The sequence below is a fragment of the Anomaloglossus baeobatrachus genome, chromosome 1 (genome assembly GCF_048569485.1).
Source record: "Anomaloglossus baeobatrachus isolate aAnoBae1 chromosome 1, aAnoBae1.hap1, whole genome shotgun sequence".
NCBI lineage: Eukaryota > Metazoa > Chordata > Amphibia > Anura > Aromobatidae > Anomaloglossus > Anomaloglossus baeobatrachus.
Window position 1 is genome coordinate 811,446,948 of NC_134353.1, and position 20,697 is coordinate 811,467,644.

General features: G+C 47.1%; 1 protein-coding gene across 1 annotated transcript; it reads right to left on the reverse strand.

The window, feature by feature from the left end:
• Positions 1-1,266: 1,266 nt before the first annotated feature.
• MACIR (macrophage immunometabolism regulator) lies at positions 1,267-20,443 on the reverse strand. Its single transcript, XM_075341902.1, has 2 exons — positions 20,357-20,443; positions 1,267-4,019 (listed from the first exon to the last, which is right to left on the reverse strand). The coding sequence occupies exon 2, from the start codon at positions 3,997-3,999 to the stop codon at positions 3,373-3,375; it is 627 nt and encodes a 208-aa protein (XP_075198017.1). The 5' UTR covers positions 4,000-4,019; positions 20,357-20,443; the 3' UTR covers positions 1,267-3,372.
• Between the last annotated feature and the right edge of the window lie 254 nt (positions 20,444-20,697).

Here is a 20,697-nt window from a genome sequence, read left to right on the forward strand (position 1 = left end):
GACATTTTTACATATCAATGACTGAAGTAATTCCTTCAAGCCTCTAAAGTGACAATTAAATGCAGATCTTGAAAAAAATGATATTACCAGCCAATATATAAAAATAGTCTGCTAAAAAATTACTTAAAATCAACCTGACACGCTGTACAGGCACAGCCCAAACTGCTTGCATGTTAGGGTTTGTTGAAAAAGATTGTGTACTTGATGTTTTATTCATGGAAATCACTGCAGCACGTATACAGAAGAGTCCGGTGGGCAGTCCTACTAGTGATTGACATCCATTTCTGCACACACAATCATCCATCCAGGGAACACTGCCAATCACTGTATAGGACCCGCTCAATGGACACTAATCAATACGAGCACCTGGGATTTCAATGAGTTTTACTGAACCTTTTCCCACAAAAATGGACAGCAATCTAAACAGCTTCTCCTGCCCTAAAATATCCTGCCGGCTGATTCCACAAACCATGTACAAAATAAATCTATAGTCAATAAAACATCTCTCCTTTATAAAGGTAATGAGTCCAAAATCGCTGCTCTAAAAGTCAAAAAGTGTCCTTTTATGACAAGCTACTGCCTTCTGCACTTGCCTTTTAATGTTTTGAGGGTAGGTAACAGCACCACGCCATGGGAACCTCTGGTATCTCCTTTTCCAAGAAGGGTATTACATTTAGGCTGAACATAGATGACAGAGGAGGAGAAAGGAAGGGCACACATCCCATTTTTCCTCTGATAAAAATAAAAGAAATGTAGAAAGAATGAAGGTAGATCAATGTGCAGTACTGAATCTGGAGATGAGTGATTGGCCACCGTTGTCTGATGGAGATGGTGAACACGCTCAAAGGAGGAAGGAGAAACATTGGGCGGTATTACCAATGTCAATGTGAATGTCAGTCTAAGAAAATAATTTTGAATAGATTTAGCAAAACTACCATATTTTTTGTTTTATAAGATGCACCGGATTATAAGACGCACACCAAATTGAAAGTTAAAAAAAAAAAAAAAATAAAAAAAAAAATGGGGTAAGTCTTATACTCCGGTGTTTTCTTACCGGAGGGGGCAGCGGTGGTGGTGGAGCAGGGTCATAAGAGGTAGAGGCTGTGCTGGCAGGGGCGGCGGGTCAGTGCTCACAGCGGAAGCTGTGTTGGTTGTGTGGTGGAGCAGGCAAGTGTCCCAGATGCTCTGTCGGCGTTCCAGGCTTCAAAGAAATGGCGCCCGGAGCGGCACGTGTGCAAATAGAGCTCTCATGCAAGAGCTCCATCTGCGCACGTGCTGACTCCGGGCGCCGTCATTTGAAGCCCGGACCACGGACAGACCATCTGGGACACTCGCCGCACAGCCACCACAGTCCGCACAGCCAGCCGGCCGCCCGCACAGAGTGGCAGCCAGCAGGCTGGCCGCCTACCCGCACAGAGAAGCAGCTGCCCGTATGCACCGACAGGCATGGCCGCCCGCACAGAAGGCAGGCATCCGCCCCGCCCGCCCAGAGAGCCGCACAGACAGCCCCACGCCAATTCTCCACCTCCTGGTAAGCTATATTCGGATTTTAAGACGCACCCCTCATTTTCCTCCCAAATTTTTGGGAGGAAAAGTGCGTCTTGTAATCCAAAAAATACGGTACTTGTTTTCAATTGATCAGTCAGATTCTAATTAGAGCTGGTGCAAAATGATTAGCACGTCCCATTCCATGGGGCCATGAAAGTGGTCAACGGTGCCTGGAAAGAGACACGGAATACTACCTATGACCTCTACTTTTGTTTAATTGGCCTGGTTCAATGTCCCGTTCGTCACATTGCAAAAATGACATTGTTCCAGGCCAACTAATCAGAACAAGAGCCGCAAGACATCAGCAGGTAAGGGATCGTTCTCCCTCTCCCATTCCCTTGGCCACAGATCACTCTCGTGGCTGAAAGAATGGATTTGCAAATACATTTGTACCAACTCTATTTCTAATAAATACTTTTCATGGGGTAAACCCTCTAAGAACTGTAAAGCTCTCCATCGTCATCTGAAATTCCGTCAGTTGCTTTGCAGCAAACACATCCACCGTCTAAATTGCAGTCGCAAGGTACAAACTTTTCATTAGCTGAAGTATCTAGTCTGTGGCTAAAGAGGAAGTTGGAGAATTGTGAATACACGTGGGAAATCTACAGCTGCCCTATTAGGGGGACAAAATGCAAAAAAAGGTATTAAAAAAACAAAAAAAATATAATAAACCGGCATTGTGCATCATCATAAACTAGTGCATGTAAAGTAAACTCTCAAACTAAGGAGATTTTGTATTAATTTCCATTGTCAAATATATGTGACTTCATTCTACCAAATAAATTATGGTGCTAAAAAAAATGACTTGTCTATGGTCACATCTAAAACATGGACGTATATCTACACAAGGGCTGAAGAGTGAGAACCAGTTGTGAAGAAGTAGTGGCCGCGTACCCACTTATGTGAAGACCACATATATATATTTATTTACTATGTTCTCATTAATGGACCCAATATGAGACTAGATGTTCTGGGTTTGTTCAGCGAGTGGGCATAGACAATATGGTGCATCGTATGACATTACACACCACGTTGTTTATCTTGCACCAACTCTATCCATCTGTACAGATATTTCCGTCATAGCAGCCAGCATACTTCACATTTCAGTAATATTCCCAAGCATTGTCAAGTTTATAATTAAAATATATATATATTGCTTAATCCTACAAAGTAAACGCAAGAGGAAAGTAGATTCAAAATTGATGAAAAACATGGAATTTTCGGCTTCTTAGGAAAGCAATCCACAGACGTTAGATTTCATTTTTTTGAAGAATGAGTGGTAAGAAAGGGCATGATTGCTGTCTATATAATCACCCAAATATTAAAACTACTACAGTATATATTAATCTTAAGACATTCAGCAAGTAAACAACAAAACAAGTACTCAAGGGTGTTTTCAGCATCTAAATCATAACTTATTCACGCACATGTATCTTAAGTTCAGTCATTGATTAATCTAAACCTTATTAACCACAACATATTTTAGTGAAAAATCAGCAAAAACCTTCTTTTTCTTGATTCATTTTAAAACTTTGCAAAAAGTTCTTTAATCAAAAATGATCCAGCTAGCTAATCCTATTCCACTGTAATGCCACTCAAAGTCTTGCTCCTTGAAGAAAGAAATGGCTTGAAAACCGATGCACCTTCAACTGGCAAACCAAGGGCTTGAGTAAGATGCTTGATGTCGTATGGTAGGACTTGACAACCTATCTGCAGATGCTACCTATACAACACATCCACTAAATTGTGTAGCACAGATGTTCCTTAAGGTGGTTTTCAGATGTGCTACAGGAAAGGTGCAAATTAAATCAGGATTTCTCCTCTTCAAGTATTATTTCTTGCAAAAACTCGATCGCCCCTCAGAGTAAGATGCTGGAGTTGGTACTGCAACACTTCTGTGTCTGCGGACTCCTTGATGTTCATCTTATCTAGGTTGAGGTAGTCCAGGGACTTTGAATGTATCCTCTTGCCCTTAAGAAGACAAAGTGGTAAAGGACCATGGACAGCCTTGTAAGACTCATATGGAATAACTTTATTGCACTTATCCCCTGAGCTTGGCATTCGCCTTCGTCTCCTTCCATTTATAGCAGGAATTTCATATGGCTGATAGTGACGCCCTTTAGCTTTGTATATTCGTGAGGAGCGGGAAAGTCCAGAATCATGCTGCTTGGAGCGGTAAGATGGTATGGCCTCAGCGGAACTCTCCTCAGTTGCAGCACACTTGTGTGCTAGCTTCAGAAGCTCTTCTCCGGTGGTAAACCCAACTAAATAATTGGAATCCATGTGAAGTATCTGATACCCTGACACGGTCCTACGAATTGGGGAGCATGGTGTACTAGAACAGCGGGGCTTCTCAGGTTCTACTTTTAATGGAGAATTCCGTTCTATAGAGCTAGAAAGAGGTATAGAAGAAATACTAGTCCTCTTATCACCTTTAATATCTACTTCCATTTTGGTGGTTCCAGTGGATCCTAAAAATACAGAAGAATACACAGGTTATACAATCTTATTACATTCACCAAATCTTTGATTTATCTATATTTCCCACCAAAGAAGTGATATAGCACATTGCTGGGATGGCCCTCAATGATGCTTCAGCTCTCGATTGTCCATGTAGGATCAAGGAAAAGCCCAAGCATAGACAACAGGAGACAAAGTAGTGCAAGGCTTTCAGGGTGCTCCTGACACTTCGCTTTAGTGTTCAGAGAGCGTCACAAAGTTGAACCTCCCAAATCAGACATACGCTGATGGACATGCAGTGGCAGTTCAGCTTCATCTCCTGGACGCCCATGAAGTGTCCTGAAGAGGCCAAGCATACACAAGAGAAAAAGTAGTATGAGGCTTTTAAAGCCCTCCGCCTACTTTGTTCTAGTGATCAAAATGGGTCACAAGAGTTGCCCTGCCTCCCCCCATTAGTTATCAGTAGTGTGTCTTAGCAGTATGTTACCAAAGACCCCCTTAGCCATACGCCACCCCCTTTAAAATTGACTGCACATTCCATTAACAAATAATGCTATAATTCACCTCTGCAGATGAGTCTTCTGCATTCACTGCAACAACTTATTGTGGCCATAAATTGCACAGGTCGGAGGTAGGACCCTCCAAACTGCAGCCTTCAACCACGTGCTCTCAAGTACTGGTGGGCATGATTTATTAACAATTTTATCAAAAATTAACACATTTTTTTCTTTATAAAAAGGTGTACGACTTTATAAAAATTGACAATGATACAACTGTTATAATAATTGCTACTTTGTGTCTTCAGGCTTCGTTTGAATCCTCAAGGCAATACAGCAGAGCGATGCATCTACAGAAATAAAAATCTTTCCCCTAAAAATAGGTGCATTGGCCGTTTTCAGAAGAGACAATGTCACGGTAGATAAACTCCTAGAATAGGTGTGCAGATAAACAATGTGGAGGTGGGAGCCGTGGGCGGTTTCTATGGCTGCAACATGCTAACTCTGTGCGATCAGAACATGAACATGCAAACAGCGTCCGGCCACCGCGCCTCTCAGGAAGATTACATAAATGACGGCAATGAAGGAACAATTATGAAAGGAGATCTGTCACCTGAAAAAAGGGAAATGTAACTATTTGTACAGTTATATAGAGGTCTTCGTCCCCATAACAATCATACTGCAGTAAAGTGGCTGTGAAAATGCCTCCTATGCAACTAAAAGATTTAAAGGGATATTCCCATCTCCAAGTTCCTATCGCATTATGTAGTAATTGTAATATTAATAATATTAGCAAATACCTTTAATTAGAAATGTAGTATAGTTCTCCTGATATAGCCATGTCCCTTACCTCATGTGCAGGGCATTGCTGCTCAGGTATCCATGGTTACAACCACAAACAACTAACTAATGAACTGTCACTATATGAGTGGATGTAACCATCGATATCTAGGCTACAATGCCCTGCACATGAGGTAAGAGACATGGCTAACAGTATTAAAATTACACCTACTACATAATGGAATAGGAACTTGATTAACGGGAACCTGTCAGGTGCAATATGCACCCATAACCACGAGCAGTTCTGGGTGCATATGGCTAATCCCTGCATAACTGTTCCTGAATACACTAGCATAGATAAAGGGATCTTTAGAAAAAGTATTTCTAAAGATCTTTTATCATATGCTAATAATGCCAACGACTAGTCCCCTGGGCATTAGTTCCCTTGGTTAGTCGGCTCCATTAGCATGTTAGTATGCCCCTGTGGGCATGCTATCATGCTAATGAATGCGCAGCATCAGAGAATGATCTCATTCACCTCTCCGCCGCCATCGCGTCCAACGCTGGATCAGTGCGCATGACCCCGGAGTTTGGGTCATGCGAACTAGCACTATGAAGCTTGGTGTAAGCGTCCTGGTTTCAAACTGAAGTAGTGCGCATGACCGAACCTCCGAGGTCATGCGCACTGGGCCGAAATCCAGCATTGGACGCGATGGCGGCGGAGAGTAGAGTGAGATCATCCTTTGACGCTGCACATGCATTAGCATGTTAGCACACCCACAGGGCCTACTAACATGCTAATGGAACCAACTAGCCAGGGGAACTAATGCCCAGGGGACTATAAAAAAAAATAAAATTTATATATATATTTATTTACTAGAAGGTGGCCCGATTCTACGCATCGGGTATTCTAGAATTTACGTATTGTGTAGTTCATGTATGATTTTTGTTATATATATATATATATATATATATATATATATATATATATATATATATATATATATATGTTGTTGTGTGTAGTTACCAAGTGTTTGTGTAGGGAGCTGTACATGTTCTGGGTGTTGTCTGGGTGTGGCGGGGGGTGAGAGCGGTGTTGTATGTGTGTTGCGTTGTTTGTGGAGCGCTGTGTGTCTGTAGCGTTGTGTGTGTGTGTGTGTGTTGCGCGGTTTGTGTGGGTGTGGTATGTTTTGGGGGGAGGTATGTTTTGTGCAATGTCTGTGTTGTGCGGTATGTGCGCATATTTATGTATGCCGCGGTGTTTGTGTGTTGGGTGTTGTGTGTGTGCGGCGTTGTCTGTGTGTGTGGGTGTCTGTGTATGGCGGTGTTTGTGGTTCCCAGTGTGTGTGGTGTGTTGTGTGTGTGTGTTGGGGGGAGGTGTGCACCTCCCATCGTGCTCCATCCCCCATGCTGTGCACCCCCCATCGTGCCCCATCCCCCATGCTGCGCACCCCCCATCGTGCTCTATCCCCCATGCTGCCCACCCCCCATCGTGCTCCATCCCCTATGCTGCGCATTGCCCATCGTGCTCCATCCCCGATGCTGCGCACCCCCCATCGTGCTCCATCCCCCATGCTGCGAACTCCCTATCGTGCTCCATCCCCCATGCTGCGCACTCCCCATCGTGCTCCATCCTCCATGCTGCGCACCCCCCATCGTGCTCCATCCCCCATCGTGCTCTATCCCCCATGCTGTGCACCTCCCATCGTGCTCCATCCCCCATGCTGCGCACCCCCCATCGTGCCCCATCCCCCATGCTGCGCACCCCCCATCGTGCTCCATCCCCCATGCTGCCCACCCCCCATCGTGCTCCATCCCCTATGCTGCGCATTCCCCATCGTACTCCATCCCCGATGCTGCGCACCCCCCGTTGTGCTCCATCCCCCATGCTGCGCACTCCCTATCGTGCTCCATCCCCCATGCTGCGCACTCCCCATCGTGCTCCATCCTCCATGCTGCGCACCCCCCATCGTGCTACATCCCCCCCATGCTGCGCACTCCCCATCGTGCTCCATCCTCCATGCTGTGCACCCCCCATCGTGCTACATCCCCCATGCTGCGCACCCCATCGTGCTCCATCCCCCATGCTATAATAGTTCTCCTATTATACTCAGAGAGGAGTATAATAGGAGGACTATAATAGGAGGAGTAGTCCTGGGGGGAAGAGGAGTATAATGACGGCTCCCTGCACATGTGTATTGGGAGCCGGTGTACACTGGTAACTATGATACACATCGGGTAACTAAGGGACCTTAGTTACCCAATGTGTATAATGGTTACCAGCGTTCACCGGCTCCGTCAAGATCCAAGCATCGCAAGGTTATGTCTGGCGCTGCTGGGATCCTGACGGAGCCGGTGTACACTGGTAACTATGATACACATCGGGTAACTAAGGGACCTTAGTTACCCGATGTGTATAATGGTTACCAGCGTTCACCGGCTCCGTCACGATCCCAGCAGCGCAAGGTTGTCTGGCGATGCGTGCGGAGGCCCGGGGCGAGTGGCCAATCCGTGGGGGGGCGGAGCCGAGGCGAGGCGAGCGGCCAATCCGTGCGGGGGGCAGGGCCATGGCGAGCCCAGCAGCCAATCAGCTTTGTGTCACCGTAAGGACACAATTTTGGAGCAAGACAGACAGACAGACAGACAGAATAAGGCAATTATATATATAGATACAAAGGGTGGTCCAAAAGTAGGTGGACAGTATGTGTAATAGGGTTATGAAAGGGGAGATTTATCAAACATGGAGTAAAGTGAAACTGACTCAGTTACCCTTAGCAACCAATCAGATTCCAATTTTCATTCTTCAAAGACTCTTTGGAAAATGAAAGGTGGAATCTGATTGGTTGCTAAGGGCAACTGAGTTAGTTTAATAGATCAAGTCTTCACAGATCAATCTCGCCCCAATCTGCCCCTATAATTGCCTTATTCTGTCTGTCTGTCTGTCTTGCTCCAAAATTGTGTCCTTACGGTGACACAAAGCTGATTGGCCGCTGGGCTCGCCATGGCCCCGCCCCCCCGCACGGATTGGCCGCTCGCCCAGGCTGCGCCCCCACACGGATTGGCCGGCCGCTCACCCAGGCTCCGCCCCCCCCACAGATTGGCCTCTCGCCCCGGCACCCCGCAGGCATTGGCAACTCGGCCACGCCCCGCCCCCCTCACGCAATGCACGCTAGCTCTGGCCCTGCCCCCCCACGCATTCCCCGAACCGACACGGTCACGGAGCCACGATTCCAAGGTGAGTACTGTACCCCCGGGAGCCCACATCAGCGTACGCCGCCAAGCCAGCCGACACATACCCTCGCATTGCTGGGGCTGGCCAACGTATGCTGGTGTGGGCTCCCGTGCAAGCGGGGGACGAGATACGCTGGTAACCATGGTAGCATAGTTACCAGCGCATCAAGGTCCTGCAGCGGCGGAAAATACACACACGCACACACACACATCAGATAACACTCACTCTCACACACACCTCACATCACATCCACACACTCACAACATCCTTGGATATCGCTTGCTTCTCGGCGGCGATACTGTGCTGTGAGCTTCCAGGACCTGCCGGAGGATCACATGGCCAGAAGCATGTGGTATCTCCGGATGTTGTGAGTGTGAGCGCGTATGTGCAATATCGTCAATGTGTGTGTGCGTGAGTGTATGCGATCGGGTGTGTGTGAGTGTATGCGATCGGGTGTGTGTGTGTGTGTGTATGCGATCGGATCTGTGAGTGTCGGCAGAGGAGCACGGCGTGCTGGAGGAGGCTGGGAGGAGAGAGGCTGATCCTGGGGAAGGCTGGGATGGGGAGGCTGAGAGAAGAGAGGCTGATGCTGGGGGAGGCTGAGGCTGGGGTAGGCTGGGAGGAGAGAGGCTGATGCTGGGAGGAGAGAGGCTGATGCTGGGGGAGGTTGAGGCTGGGGTAGGCTGGGAGGAGAGAGGCTGATGCTGGGAGGAGAGAGGCTGATGCTGGGGGAGGCTGAGGCTGGGGTAGGCTGGGAGGAGAGAGGCTGATGCTGGGAGGAGAGAGGCTGATGCTGGGAGGAGAGAGGCTGATGCTGGGAGGAGAGAGGCTGATGCTGGGAGGAGAGAGGCTGATGCTGGGGGAGGCTGAGGCTGGGGTAGGCTGGGAGGAGAGAGGCTGATGCTGGGAGAAGAGGCTGATGCTGGGAGGAGAGAGGCTGATGCTGGGGGAGGCTGAGGCTGGGGTAGGCTGGGAGGAGAGAGGCTGATGCTGGGGACAGAAAAGGCTGATGCTGGGAGGAGAGAGGCTGATGCTGGGAGGAGAGAGAGGCTGATGCTGGGAGGAGAGAGGCTGATGCTGGGAGGAGAGAGGCTGATGCTGGGAGGAGAGAGGCTGATGCTGGGAGGAGAGAGGCTGATGCTAGGGACAGAAAAGGCTGATGCTGGGAGGAGAGAGGCTGATGCTGGGGACAGAAAAGGCTGATGCTGGGAGGAGAGAGGCTGATGCTGGGGACAGAAAAGGCTGATGCTGGGAGGAGAGAGGCTGATGCTGGGATGAGAGAGGCTGATGCTGAGGACAGAGAGGCTGATGCTGAGGACAGAGAGGCTGATGCTGGGGACAGAGAGGCTGATGCTGGGAGGAGAGAGGCTGATGCTGCGGGTAGAGAGGCTGATGCTGGGAGGAGAGAGGCTGATGCTGCGGGCAGAGAGGCTGATGCTGCGGGTAGAGAGGCTGATGCTGGTGCAGCAAGGGGGATGGAGCACGATCGGGGGTGCGTTTGGGAGTGCGCAGCATGGCGGATGGACCACGTTTGGGAGTGCGCAGCATGGCGGATGGACCACGTTTGGGAGTGCGCAGCATGGCGGAGGGAGCACGTTTGGGAGTGCGCAGCATGGCGGAGGGAGCACGTTTGGGAGTGCGCAGCATGGCGGAGGGAGCACGTTTGGGAGTGCGCAGCATGGCGGAGGGAGCACGTTTGGGAGTGCGCAGCATGGCGGAGGGAGCACGTTTGGGAGTGCGCAGCATGGCGGAGGGAGCACGTTTGGGAGTGCGGAGTCTGGCGGATGGAGCACGTTTGGGGTGCGCAGCATGGCGGATGGACCACGTTTGGGAGTGCGCAGCATGGCGGATGGAGCACGTTTGGGAGTGCGCAGCATGGCGGATGGAGCACGATGGGGAGTGCGCTGCATGGGGGATGGAGCACGATGGGGAGTGCGGAGTATGGCGGACGGAGCACATTTGGGAGTGCGCAGCATGGCGGATGGAGCACGTTTGGGAGTGCGCAGCATGGCGGGCGGAGCACGTTTGGGAGTGCGCAGCATGGGAGATGGAGCACGATGGGGGGTGCGCAGCATGGGAGATGGAGCACGATGGGGGGTGCGCTGCATGGGGGATGGAGCACGATGGGGAGTGCGCTGCATGGGGGATTGAGCACGAAGGGAAGTGCACACCTCCCCCCAACACACACACACGCGCGCACTGCACAACACACCACACACACACACACACTGGGAACCACAAACAACTGCCCTACACAGACACCCACACACACAGACAACGCTGCACACACACAACACCCAACACACAAACACCGTGGCACAAACAAATATACGCACATTCTGCACAACACACACATTGACCAAAACATACCTCCCCCCAAAACACACCACACACACATACCGCGCAACACACACACACACACGCTACAGACACACAGCGCTCCACAAACAACGCAACACACATACAACACCGCTCTCACCCCCCGTCACACCCAGACAACACCCAGTCAATTCTTGGTGTGTTTGTTCCTGTGTTTTTCAGCCCTTTCACCCACTGACTTCATTAGGAAAACCGCATGGCAAAAATAATGCACCAAACACAAACCTCTTTTTTGGTGCATTTTTCTGACAGAAGATGCAGGTTTGTTGCAGAAATTTTCTGCACCAAATACTCTGTAAGGCTTTGTGTGCATGCTGAGTCCTCTGGCTCCTTGCAAACTGTTCTAGGGTTCCTTGTTGAAGAGATCTTGAAATTTCGAATATGACACTCGTCCCCCGCACAGACTACTACAAGTACTATTAGGCTTAAAGGCCCCGTCACACACAACGAGATCGCTAACGAGATCGTTGCTGAGTCACAGTTTCTGTAACGTAGCAACGATCTCGCCAGCGATCTCGTTATGTGTGACATCTACCAGCGATCAGGCCCCTGCTGTGAGATCTCTAGTCGTTGCAGAAAGGTCCGGACCATTTTCTTCAAAGGTGATGTCCTGCTGGGCAGGACGCATCGCTGTGTTTGACACTGTGTGACAGGGTCCCAATGACAGCAGAGATCGTTATACAGGTCGCTACTGGGACCTGTATCGTTATTGTGTCGTCGGTAAGGCCTGACTGTGTGACATCTCACCTGCAACTTACCACCTTATCAGGACGTATCGTTGTCGGGATCGCTGGTAATTCGTTGTGTGTGACTAGGCCTTAACCCACAGAGCGAGAAAATCGGTGCGAGTGGAGTGCGATAAAACATCGCATTCCACTCGGACCAATTTTAGCCTGTGTGTCAGCGCATATGAGTGATTATTTTCTCAGCCCTAATCGGACTGAGAAAACAATCGCAGCATGCTGCTAGTGTAATGCAAGACTCTTTTCTCTTGCACCCATTCAAGTGAATGGAGCGAGAGAAAAAAAAAAAAAAAAAATCGCACTGCACTCGCGGGACATTGATGTACCGCGCGTGCAGAGCGAGAATCGCAATAGCCGGCAACGAAGGAGAGAGGGAGAGAAATCCCTCCCTCCCCTCCTCCGTGCCGCCCCGCCCCTCCGCAGCGCCGGCCCGCCCCCCGCAGCTGAGGTCCGCTTGCACAGTCAGACCTCAGTCACAGGGATACTAGCATGACACTCGGCTCCTGATGTGCTGACAGAGCGAGCCGAGTATCATGCGAGCATCGCACTAGTGCCCCGCGTGGCCCCGGCCTTATACTCAAACTTGAAAAATGGTCCTCCGTATCAGTACCGTGTCATTCCTGTCACAGATCGATATGTCTAGCAGGCCTTACAGTTTGCTCTTCTTTCTGCCACTTACTCAGAGTTTGGCCTGTATTGGCCTCTCATGGATTGTAAATGATGACCTTCTAAATTTAGTCTGTGCTGTCCCAGATCTTTTCATAATGTTCTTCTCTACACAAAAACTAAAAATTACAGCTCACCATCATCAAGCAAAGCAATAGCTGGATTCATCATAATGTACTTTCTTCTCAACAAACCTGGACAAAAGACTGAAGGTCTGAAGTGAAGGTGTTAAACCGCACTGCCGTGGAGGAATAACAAGAATGAAGAAAGCCTGGATTATGATTTATTGGTCTACGCGTTTTGGAGAACAGATTAATCCTTCATCAGGACCATCACATTGAATGTAAAGTACCGTATATGTAGTGGTTACAGCCACTCTTCCGCCCCAACGCACGTTTTACAGAACTTCCTCAGCTTAAAAATTGTACAAAAGGATGAGGCTAAATGAAATGGAGGTGGAGTATGCAAAGTGGAAGAAACAGCATAGTACTGCTTTTAAACGCCCATACAGAAGAGCTGATCTTGAACCATTAATGATCAATCGACTATATACAACTTGTTCAGTGCTCGGCTACTGGACTCTTTACACGGGTCAAATAAAATGGATGGGAACAGAACAATCACTTCTACAATCATTTTGTCACCATACAGCAGCGTGTTGGCAGCACATTCACCAGTTACACCGTGCATTGTGCTGCGATAATAATGATTTTTACACGGATATACATGATTTGCTCATCCAACAACTAATGGGCCGATTTATTATTTATTGATGCCAGAATTACGACATAAAACACGTTAATACATGGTAATACTTTTACTCAAGTCGAAAGTTGCACAACATTATTGCAAGTTTACACTCCAATATGGGTGTAACATGGGTTGGCTACGCCCGCCCATCAAATTCATGAAGTTATTCCAGAAATGTATCCTAGTCCCTGACTATCTAATTGCTAGCAGAGGTGCATGGCAGATTATACTCATATATGTGCCTAAGGCCTCATATGCGCATGCTGCAGTTTTTGATGCTTTTTGGTGCATTTTGTGGTGACCTTTTAGTCACCATGAACTGCATGCTTTCCCTTCCCCCGCAAAGTCTATGAAATTTCAGATTTGCTGTGCGCACATTGGGTTTTTTGGGGCTGCATTTTGTGGTGACCACAAAAAGGCAGCATGTTGCTTTTTCCCTGCATTTTTCACCCATTGGTGATAAAAAAAAAATGCATGGTCAAAAAATGCATCAAAAATGCATGCGTTTATGATGCTTTTTTTTTGCCACAGTGTGTATTTTTTGACGACAGGGTGCATCTTTGTGGTCACCATAAAAATGCAGTGTGTGGAAAGCCTAATTCATTCATTCATTAATACTCCAGCCCATTCATCAGCACTAGCGTGCGCAATGACCGACTTAATGGATTGGCTTCGATATGGATTGCTCATTCATCAAGTGACTGCTGGCATGTTTCCATAGGGCTGATTGCCACATGTGGCATGTTTACACTGGGTCGATTTTCACATGTGGCATGTTTCCACAGGGCCGATTTCCACATGTGGCATGTTTCCACAGGGCCGATTTCCACATGTGGCATGTTTCCACAGGGCCGATTTCCACATGTGGCATGTTTCCACAGGGCCGATTTCCACATGTGGCATGTTTCCACAGGGCCGATGTCCACATGTGGCATGTTCCCACAGGGTCGATTTTCACATGTGGCATGTTTCCACAGGGCCGATTTCCACATGTGGCATGTTTCCACAGGGTCGATTTCCATATGTGGCATGTTTCCACAGGGCCGATTTCCACATGTGGCATGTTTCCACAGGGCCGATTTCCACATGTGGCATGTTTCCACAGGGCCGATATCCATATGTGGCATGTTTGCACAGGGCTGATTGCCACATGTGGCATGTTTACACTGGGTCGATTTCCACATGTGGCATGTTTCCACAGGGCCAATTTCCACATGTGGCATATTTCCACAGGGCCAATTTCCACATGTGGCATATTTCCACAGGGCCAATTTCCACATGTGGCATATTTCCACAGGGCCAATTTCCACACGTGGCATGTTTCCACAGGGCTGATTTCCACATGTGGCATATTTCCACAGGGCCGATTTCCACATGTGGCATATTTCCACAGGGTGATTTCCACATGTGGCATATTTCCACAGGGTGATTTCCACATCTGGCAGGTTTCCACAGGGATGATTTCCACACGTGGCAGGTTTCCACAGGGCTGATTTCCACACGTGGCATGTTTCCACATGATTCTGATTCTTACAGATGCTCATTCACCAGTTATAATAGTAATAATTATCAGCTCACCTATACGTGAAAACACCGGTCTCATTCCAATTACGGATGAGATTAATCAATGCTGATTTTTTTTTTATGCCGTCATTCGGTCTCCGGTCATCTGAACAGGCCTATTTAATAGCATTAGTCCGAGAGTAGTACTTTTTTTCACCGACAGTACTTGGACTGAAAATATGGTGGTGTGAGGATAGCTGCAATGTAAGTGCACAGGTATTGTCAGGCGTGGGGGGGAGGGTCATAACACCACCTACACCGCTCATCTCTGATGAGGAAGTGAATGGTTCCGGAATACCACTAACATTCCCTCCTATACCATTATTCGTTAATATTTCTATTTATTCTACTGCATAGAAAATGTAGACACTGCTCTGCTCCCGGATGGCACTGTGGACGATACACCAGAGTCACAATGCTTTCCTCCATTTCTGTCTCCTTGGGAAGAATCTAGATTTCAGATCCTTCTTACTGATGAGATTTTATCTATTCAGTGTTATTTTTAATCCAAGAAGTGTGAATAGTATAAATGATTAGAATGCGGTTTTATTTTTATTTCCACATAGGCCCGGTCTGATCACACCATACTGAAACCTGCTACCTCCGAGGAATAGCAAGGCAGAAATGTGAGGAAGACGTTTCTCACTTGAAATGACACCACCGTGCTACATGGTCTGGGCCATTGGCAGATTATACGGTGTCTGTATTTTAACTTCTTAGGAGCATTTTTACTTGCTGCTGCTCCGTCTGCCATAAAGCCATGTCTACACAGTCAGGATCGGCAGAAGCGAATTGCAGAGGATTCGGGATTGTAAATTCATCATCATGAATGGTCCTAATCCATGGCCTTTCTCAGCATTTGTAGTCAAAAGATAAGGTGGGCTTCTAGGAAGAATTCGGTGTATTAAAGAGGTTTTCCCTAAAATTGACCGGTTCTCTTCAGACTTGCTATATTTGGATTACAAGTTCCTAAAATGCACCAAAGGCAGTTTATTTTTCCTAGTCTCAGTCAACCCTTTACATATATCCATATACAAATCTTTCAACCCACTGGAATCAGCCATCAGCTAAACATGTGCAAAACGGCCCGACTATAGGTGGAACATGTCTAGTGATTAGTCATTTAGAGTCTCATTGATTTCAATGGAGGTAAAGCTCGGAAAAAAAATAAATTAAAAAAATCATAAGAGTGAATGGTGAGGGTCCCAGCTCCCATAGATGACATCTTCTCATAAGTAGAAAGTGAACTGGCCCTTTAAATATATAAATCTGCAGTTTCCCATTAGGTTTGTCACCAGGTAACATTGTAACCGGCACAAGGGGGAAGTAATTGAGTGACACAATGACAATATAATGACTATAAATAGTGTAGTACTTGTACCTGACGGTGCAAACTGGATCCACAATACCTTCCAAAGGTCACACTAACATCACGTCAAGTGCAAATCTCATCATATTACATAAACGTATACACACACACACACACACTTATATATACACACACACACACACATATATACATACACATACCCTACAGTCCCCACGCCCACTCCTTCTAAATACTCAACCCTCTTCCTTCAATACCAGCTTCTCCACCATTACAGGAGATCATCTTTCCTCTCTACTCTCCAGATCACATCTTACCACCTGTGCACTTGACACACTCCTGTCCCCCCTCATCCCCAACCTCACCACAGGCTTCATCCCAACCCTAACCCATCTCTTCAACCCATCACTAAAAAGTGTCTTCCTCTCATGCTGTAAACATGCCTCAATGACACTCATCCTCAAAAAGTCCTCTTCTGACCTACTCCCCCATATCATTTCTCCTCTATGCCTCAAAACTACGGGAACAACATGTCCATCTTGAACTTTCCTCCCACCTCTCCCCCTGCTCCCTTACACCGGTTACAATCTGGCTTCTGACTGTATCACTCAACTGAAACTACCTTAACTAAAGTCACCAATGACCTACTAACCGCCAAAGACAAGAGACACTACCCTGTCCAACTCCTCCTGGACGTGTCCCCTGCCTTAACCCTTTCACGACCGGCCGATTTTTCGCTTTCCGTTTTTTTTTTTCGCCATTCTTTTTCTGAGAGACGTAACTTTTTTATTTTTCAGTCAATATGGTCATGTGAGGGCTCATTTTTTGCGGAACGAGCTGTACTTTTAAATGAAACCATCAGTTTTACCATATTGTGTACTAGAAAATGGCAAAAAATTCCAAATGCTGAAAAATTGCAAAAAAAGTGCGATAGCACTATGGTTTTTGAGATATTTTATTCACTGTGTTCACTATATGGTAAAACTGATGTGTGGGTGTGATGCCTCAGGTCAGTGCAAGTTCGTAGACACCAAACATGTATAGGTTTACTTTTATATAAGGGGTTAAAAAAAAATCGGAAGTTTGTCCGAAAAAAGTGGTGCACGTTTTACGCCATATTCCGTGACCCGTAGCGTTCTCATTTTTCGGGATCTTAGGCTCAATGACGGCTTATTTTTTGCGTCTCGAGCTGACGTTTTTAACGGTACCATTTTTGCGCAGATGCTACGTTTTGATCGCCTCTTATTGCATTTTGCGCAAAAGTTGTGGCTACAAAAAAACGTCGTTTTGGCGTTTGGAATTTTTTTGCCGCTACGCCGTTTACTGATCAGATTAATTGATTTTATATTTTGATAGATCGGGCGTTTCTGAACACGGCGATACCAAATGTGTGTATATTTTTTATTTTTTTAACCCTTTAATTTTCAATGGGGCGAATGGGGGGTGATTTGAACTTTTAGGTTTTTTTGTTTTTTTTTTAATTTTTTAAAACTTATTTTTTTACTTTTTTTTTTATTTTACTAGTCCCCCTAGGGGGCTATTACGATCAGCATTCCGATCGCTGTGCAGTATCTGCTGATCACAGCTGGAAGGCTGTAAACAGCAGATACGCTGTCTTTCTCTTTTGCTGTGCCCCGGGCACAGCGAAAGTGAAACCAATTCATGTGTAGTACAGGAGTCATCACATGACCCTGTACTACCATGACAACTATCGGGAGTCACGTGATCGCGTCACGTGACTTCCGGTTTCGGCGGTAAGTAAAACTTTACCGCGATTGCGCTTATAATGGCGCTGTCATGTATTGACAGCGCCATATAAGGGGTTAATCGGCACGAGCAGATAACGATTCTGCTCGTGCCTAGCAGGCACACATCTCAGCTGTGAAAATCAGCTGAGATGTGTGCCGATCGCGGCATGCTGCCGCCGGAGGACCGCGGGCAGTAAGATTATGTCATTTAGGACGTAATTTTACGGCCCGCGGTCGTTAAGGGGTTAAACACAGTGGACCATTCCCTCCTACTACAGATTTTCTCATCTCTGGGCATCACAGACATGGCCCTATCTTGGTCCTCTTCTTCATACCTAACCGACCGGACATTCAGCGTCTCCCACTCACACACCACCTCCTCATCTCGCCCCCTGTTGGTCTCCTCCAAGGTTCAGTTCTTGGACGCCTCCTCTGTTCCATCTACACCTTCGGCTGAGACAGCTCATAGTGTCCCATGGCTTTCAGTATCATCTCTATGCTCCCGATACGCAGATCTACCTCTCTGGACCCGATATCAGCTCCTTACTAACCTGAATCCCACAATGTCTGTCTGCTACTTCATCATTTTTCTTTTCTCGATTTCTAAAACCTAACATGGACAAAGCAGAATTCATCATCTTTCCCCCATCTCACTCAAACCTCCCAACAGACCTATCTATCAGAGTCCATGGCTACTCACTTTCCCCAGTTCAGCAAGCTCGCTTCCTCAGGTTAACCCTTGATTCTGCTCTCTCCTTTAAACCACACATCCAAGTCCTTTCTACCTCCTGCCGACTCAAATATTTCCTGGATCCGTGAATTCCTTAACCAATATTCAGCAAAAACACTACTGCATGCCTTCGTCAGCTCCCGCCTTGACTACTGCAACATCCTGCTCTGTGGCCTCCCTTCTAACACTCTTGTATCCCTTCAATCTATCTTAAACTCTGCTGCCCAACTAATCCACTTTTCCCCCGCTATTCCCTGGCCTCTCCACTCTGGGCAATTGAAAGCCAGTGAAGCGATTGGCAAAGACTCCAATTCAAAACCCTGTCCATAACATACAAAGTCATCCACAACCTGTCTCCTCTGAACATCTAAAGGGAGAAAAAGAGTAGGCATAAAGCACTCAACTCACCAAATGGATTCAAAAAGTAACACAAATATTTATTAAGTACATGAAAATGCAAAAACACCATTAAAAACACTTAAAAGACACTCAGACACCTGTCCCATGGACCCAACAATAAAGTGCTAATGCAAGGGGCATATACATGCATGCATAATACAAGATGTTAGACACAAGTATAAGTAGTGGAGCCTAAGATGTCCTGGGCAGGTTTCCTAAAGAAGGCAAATGCCCTAAAACATGCAAAGAGCCACCAAAGAGAGGGTCCAGAAGGGAAAACTTACAAAATAGAGGCAAAATTAAGCCATAGTAAGGTGCCAGACAGATGAGCACCGACCCTACGCGTGTTGCTCTATAGCAAGAGCTTCATCAGGGGAAGGTCCTCTGAACATCTGTGACCTATCTCCCAGGACCTACCAGCATGCAACCTCAGATCCTCACAAGATCTCCTCCTCCATTCCTCTTCTCACAATTCCATACGAGATTTCTCCCGTGCCTCCCCCATACTCTGGAACGCTCTACCACAACATAGACTCTCGACTACCGTATAAATCTTCAGAAGGAACCTGAAGACCCACCTCTTCCGACAAGCCTACAACCTACACTAACCATCAGTCAACTATACCGCTGGACGACCAGCTCTGTCCTCACCCATCCACTGTAGACTGTTATCCATCGTGAACAGGGTCCTCTCTCCTCCTATACCTGTCTGTGCCTTGTATTATTCTTGATTATTGTACTTTTTATGATGTATACCCCTTCTCACATGTTGAGCGGCATGGAATAAATGGCGCTATAATAATAAATCACAAGATATATATATCTCTAATATGTCCATATATATATATATATATATATATATATATATATATATATATATATACACACATATATATACACATATATATACACATATATATATATACATATATATATATATATACATATATATATATATATATATATATATATATATATATATATATATAGATAGAGAGAGATACACACAATCACAAATATATATGTATATATATATATATATATATATATATATATATATATATATATATTATATATATATATATTACGCCTATCCATACTCACACACACACATTAGACATTACATTGTGTGAGGGTCTATTCTCCAGGCTGTATCTTTGTATATCTCCCTATGTGCATGCTGTGATGTCTCCTGCAGCCCACACTGCCTGTCCCCTTCTGTACCCTCCATGCTGGGCACGGTGCAGCCTCCCTTTCTGCAGCATCATGCCGTGCTGTGGCCCTCACCGTGACCCTCCACCCTGCTCTGTACCAGGCTCAGCCACCGTCAGGACCACATCCCAAGGGCATCATCCTCCAGCTGCACCATCTGTGCCCCCGAGCCGCCGCTTCCAGGAGGCAGAGCTGCATTGTGGCTCCGTGTATACACAGTATATGTGCAGCCTCCCCCACACAATGAGCCCACCCATCACCCACACTCCGTGCCCACCACAGAACATGGCAGAGCTGTGGGGCCCCCCTCCCGGTGCTTTACCTGCACACCCGGCGCCGCCACTTCCTGCAGCCGCTGCACAGGAGCCGGGCGAGGCTGTGAGTCCGTGTGATCCGGGAGGGAAGAGGAGGAGTGTGCCCAGAGGAGGCCGCCCACAGCTTCACCCTCATCCCCCGCCTCGGACCGTTTCCAGGGTGAAGAGCTCCCAGTGGCAAGGGAATGGGCACCCAGGGGTGCAGGCTGGGAGGAAGGATGTTATCAGCACAGTGCCATAGGACCAATCACACATACATTGTATGCCAGGAGCATAGAGGAAGCCTGGGCAGAGTACAGGGGGATGTGATGGCCATGGTTATGGTGGGCAAGGCATGAAACCGTCTCTT

Bases quoted from the DNA above. Each gene is read 5' to 3' on its own strand.
- MACIR (XM_075341902.1), bottom strand. From the start codon at position 3,999: ATGGAAGTAGATATTAAAGGTGATAAGAGGACTAGTATTTCTTCTATA.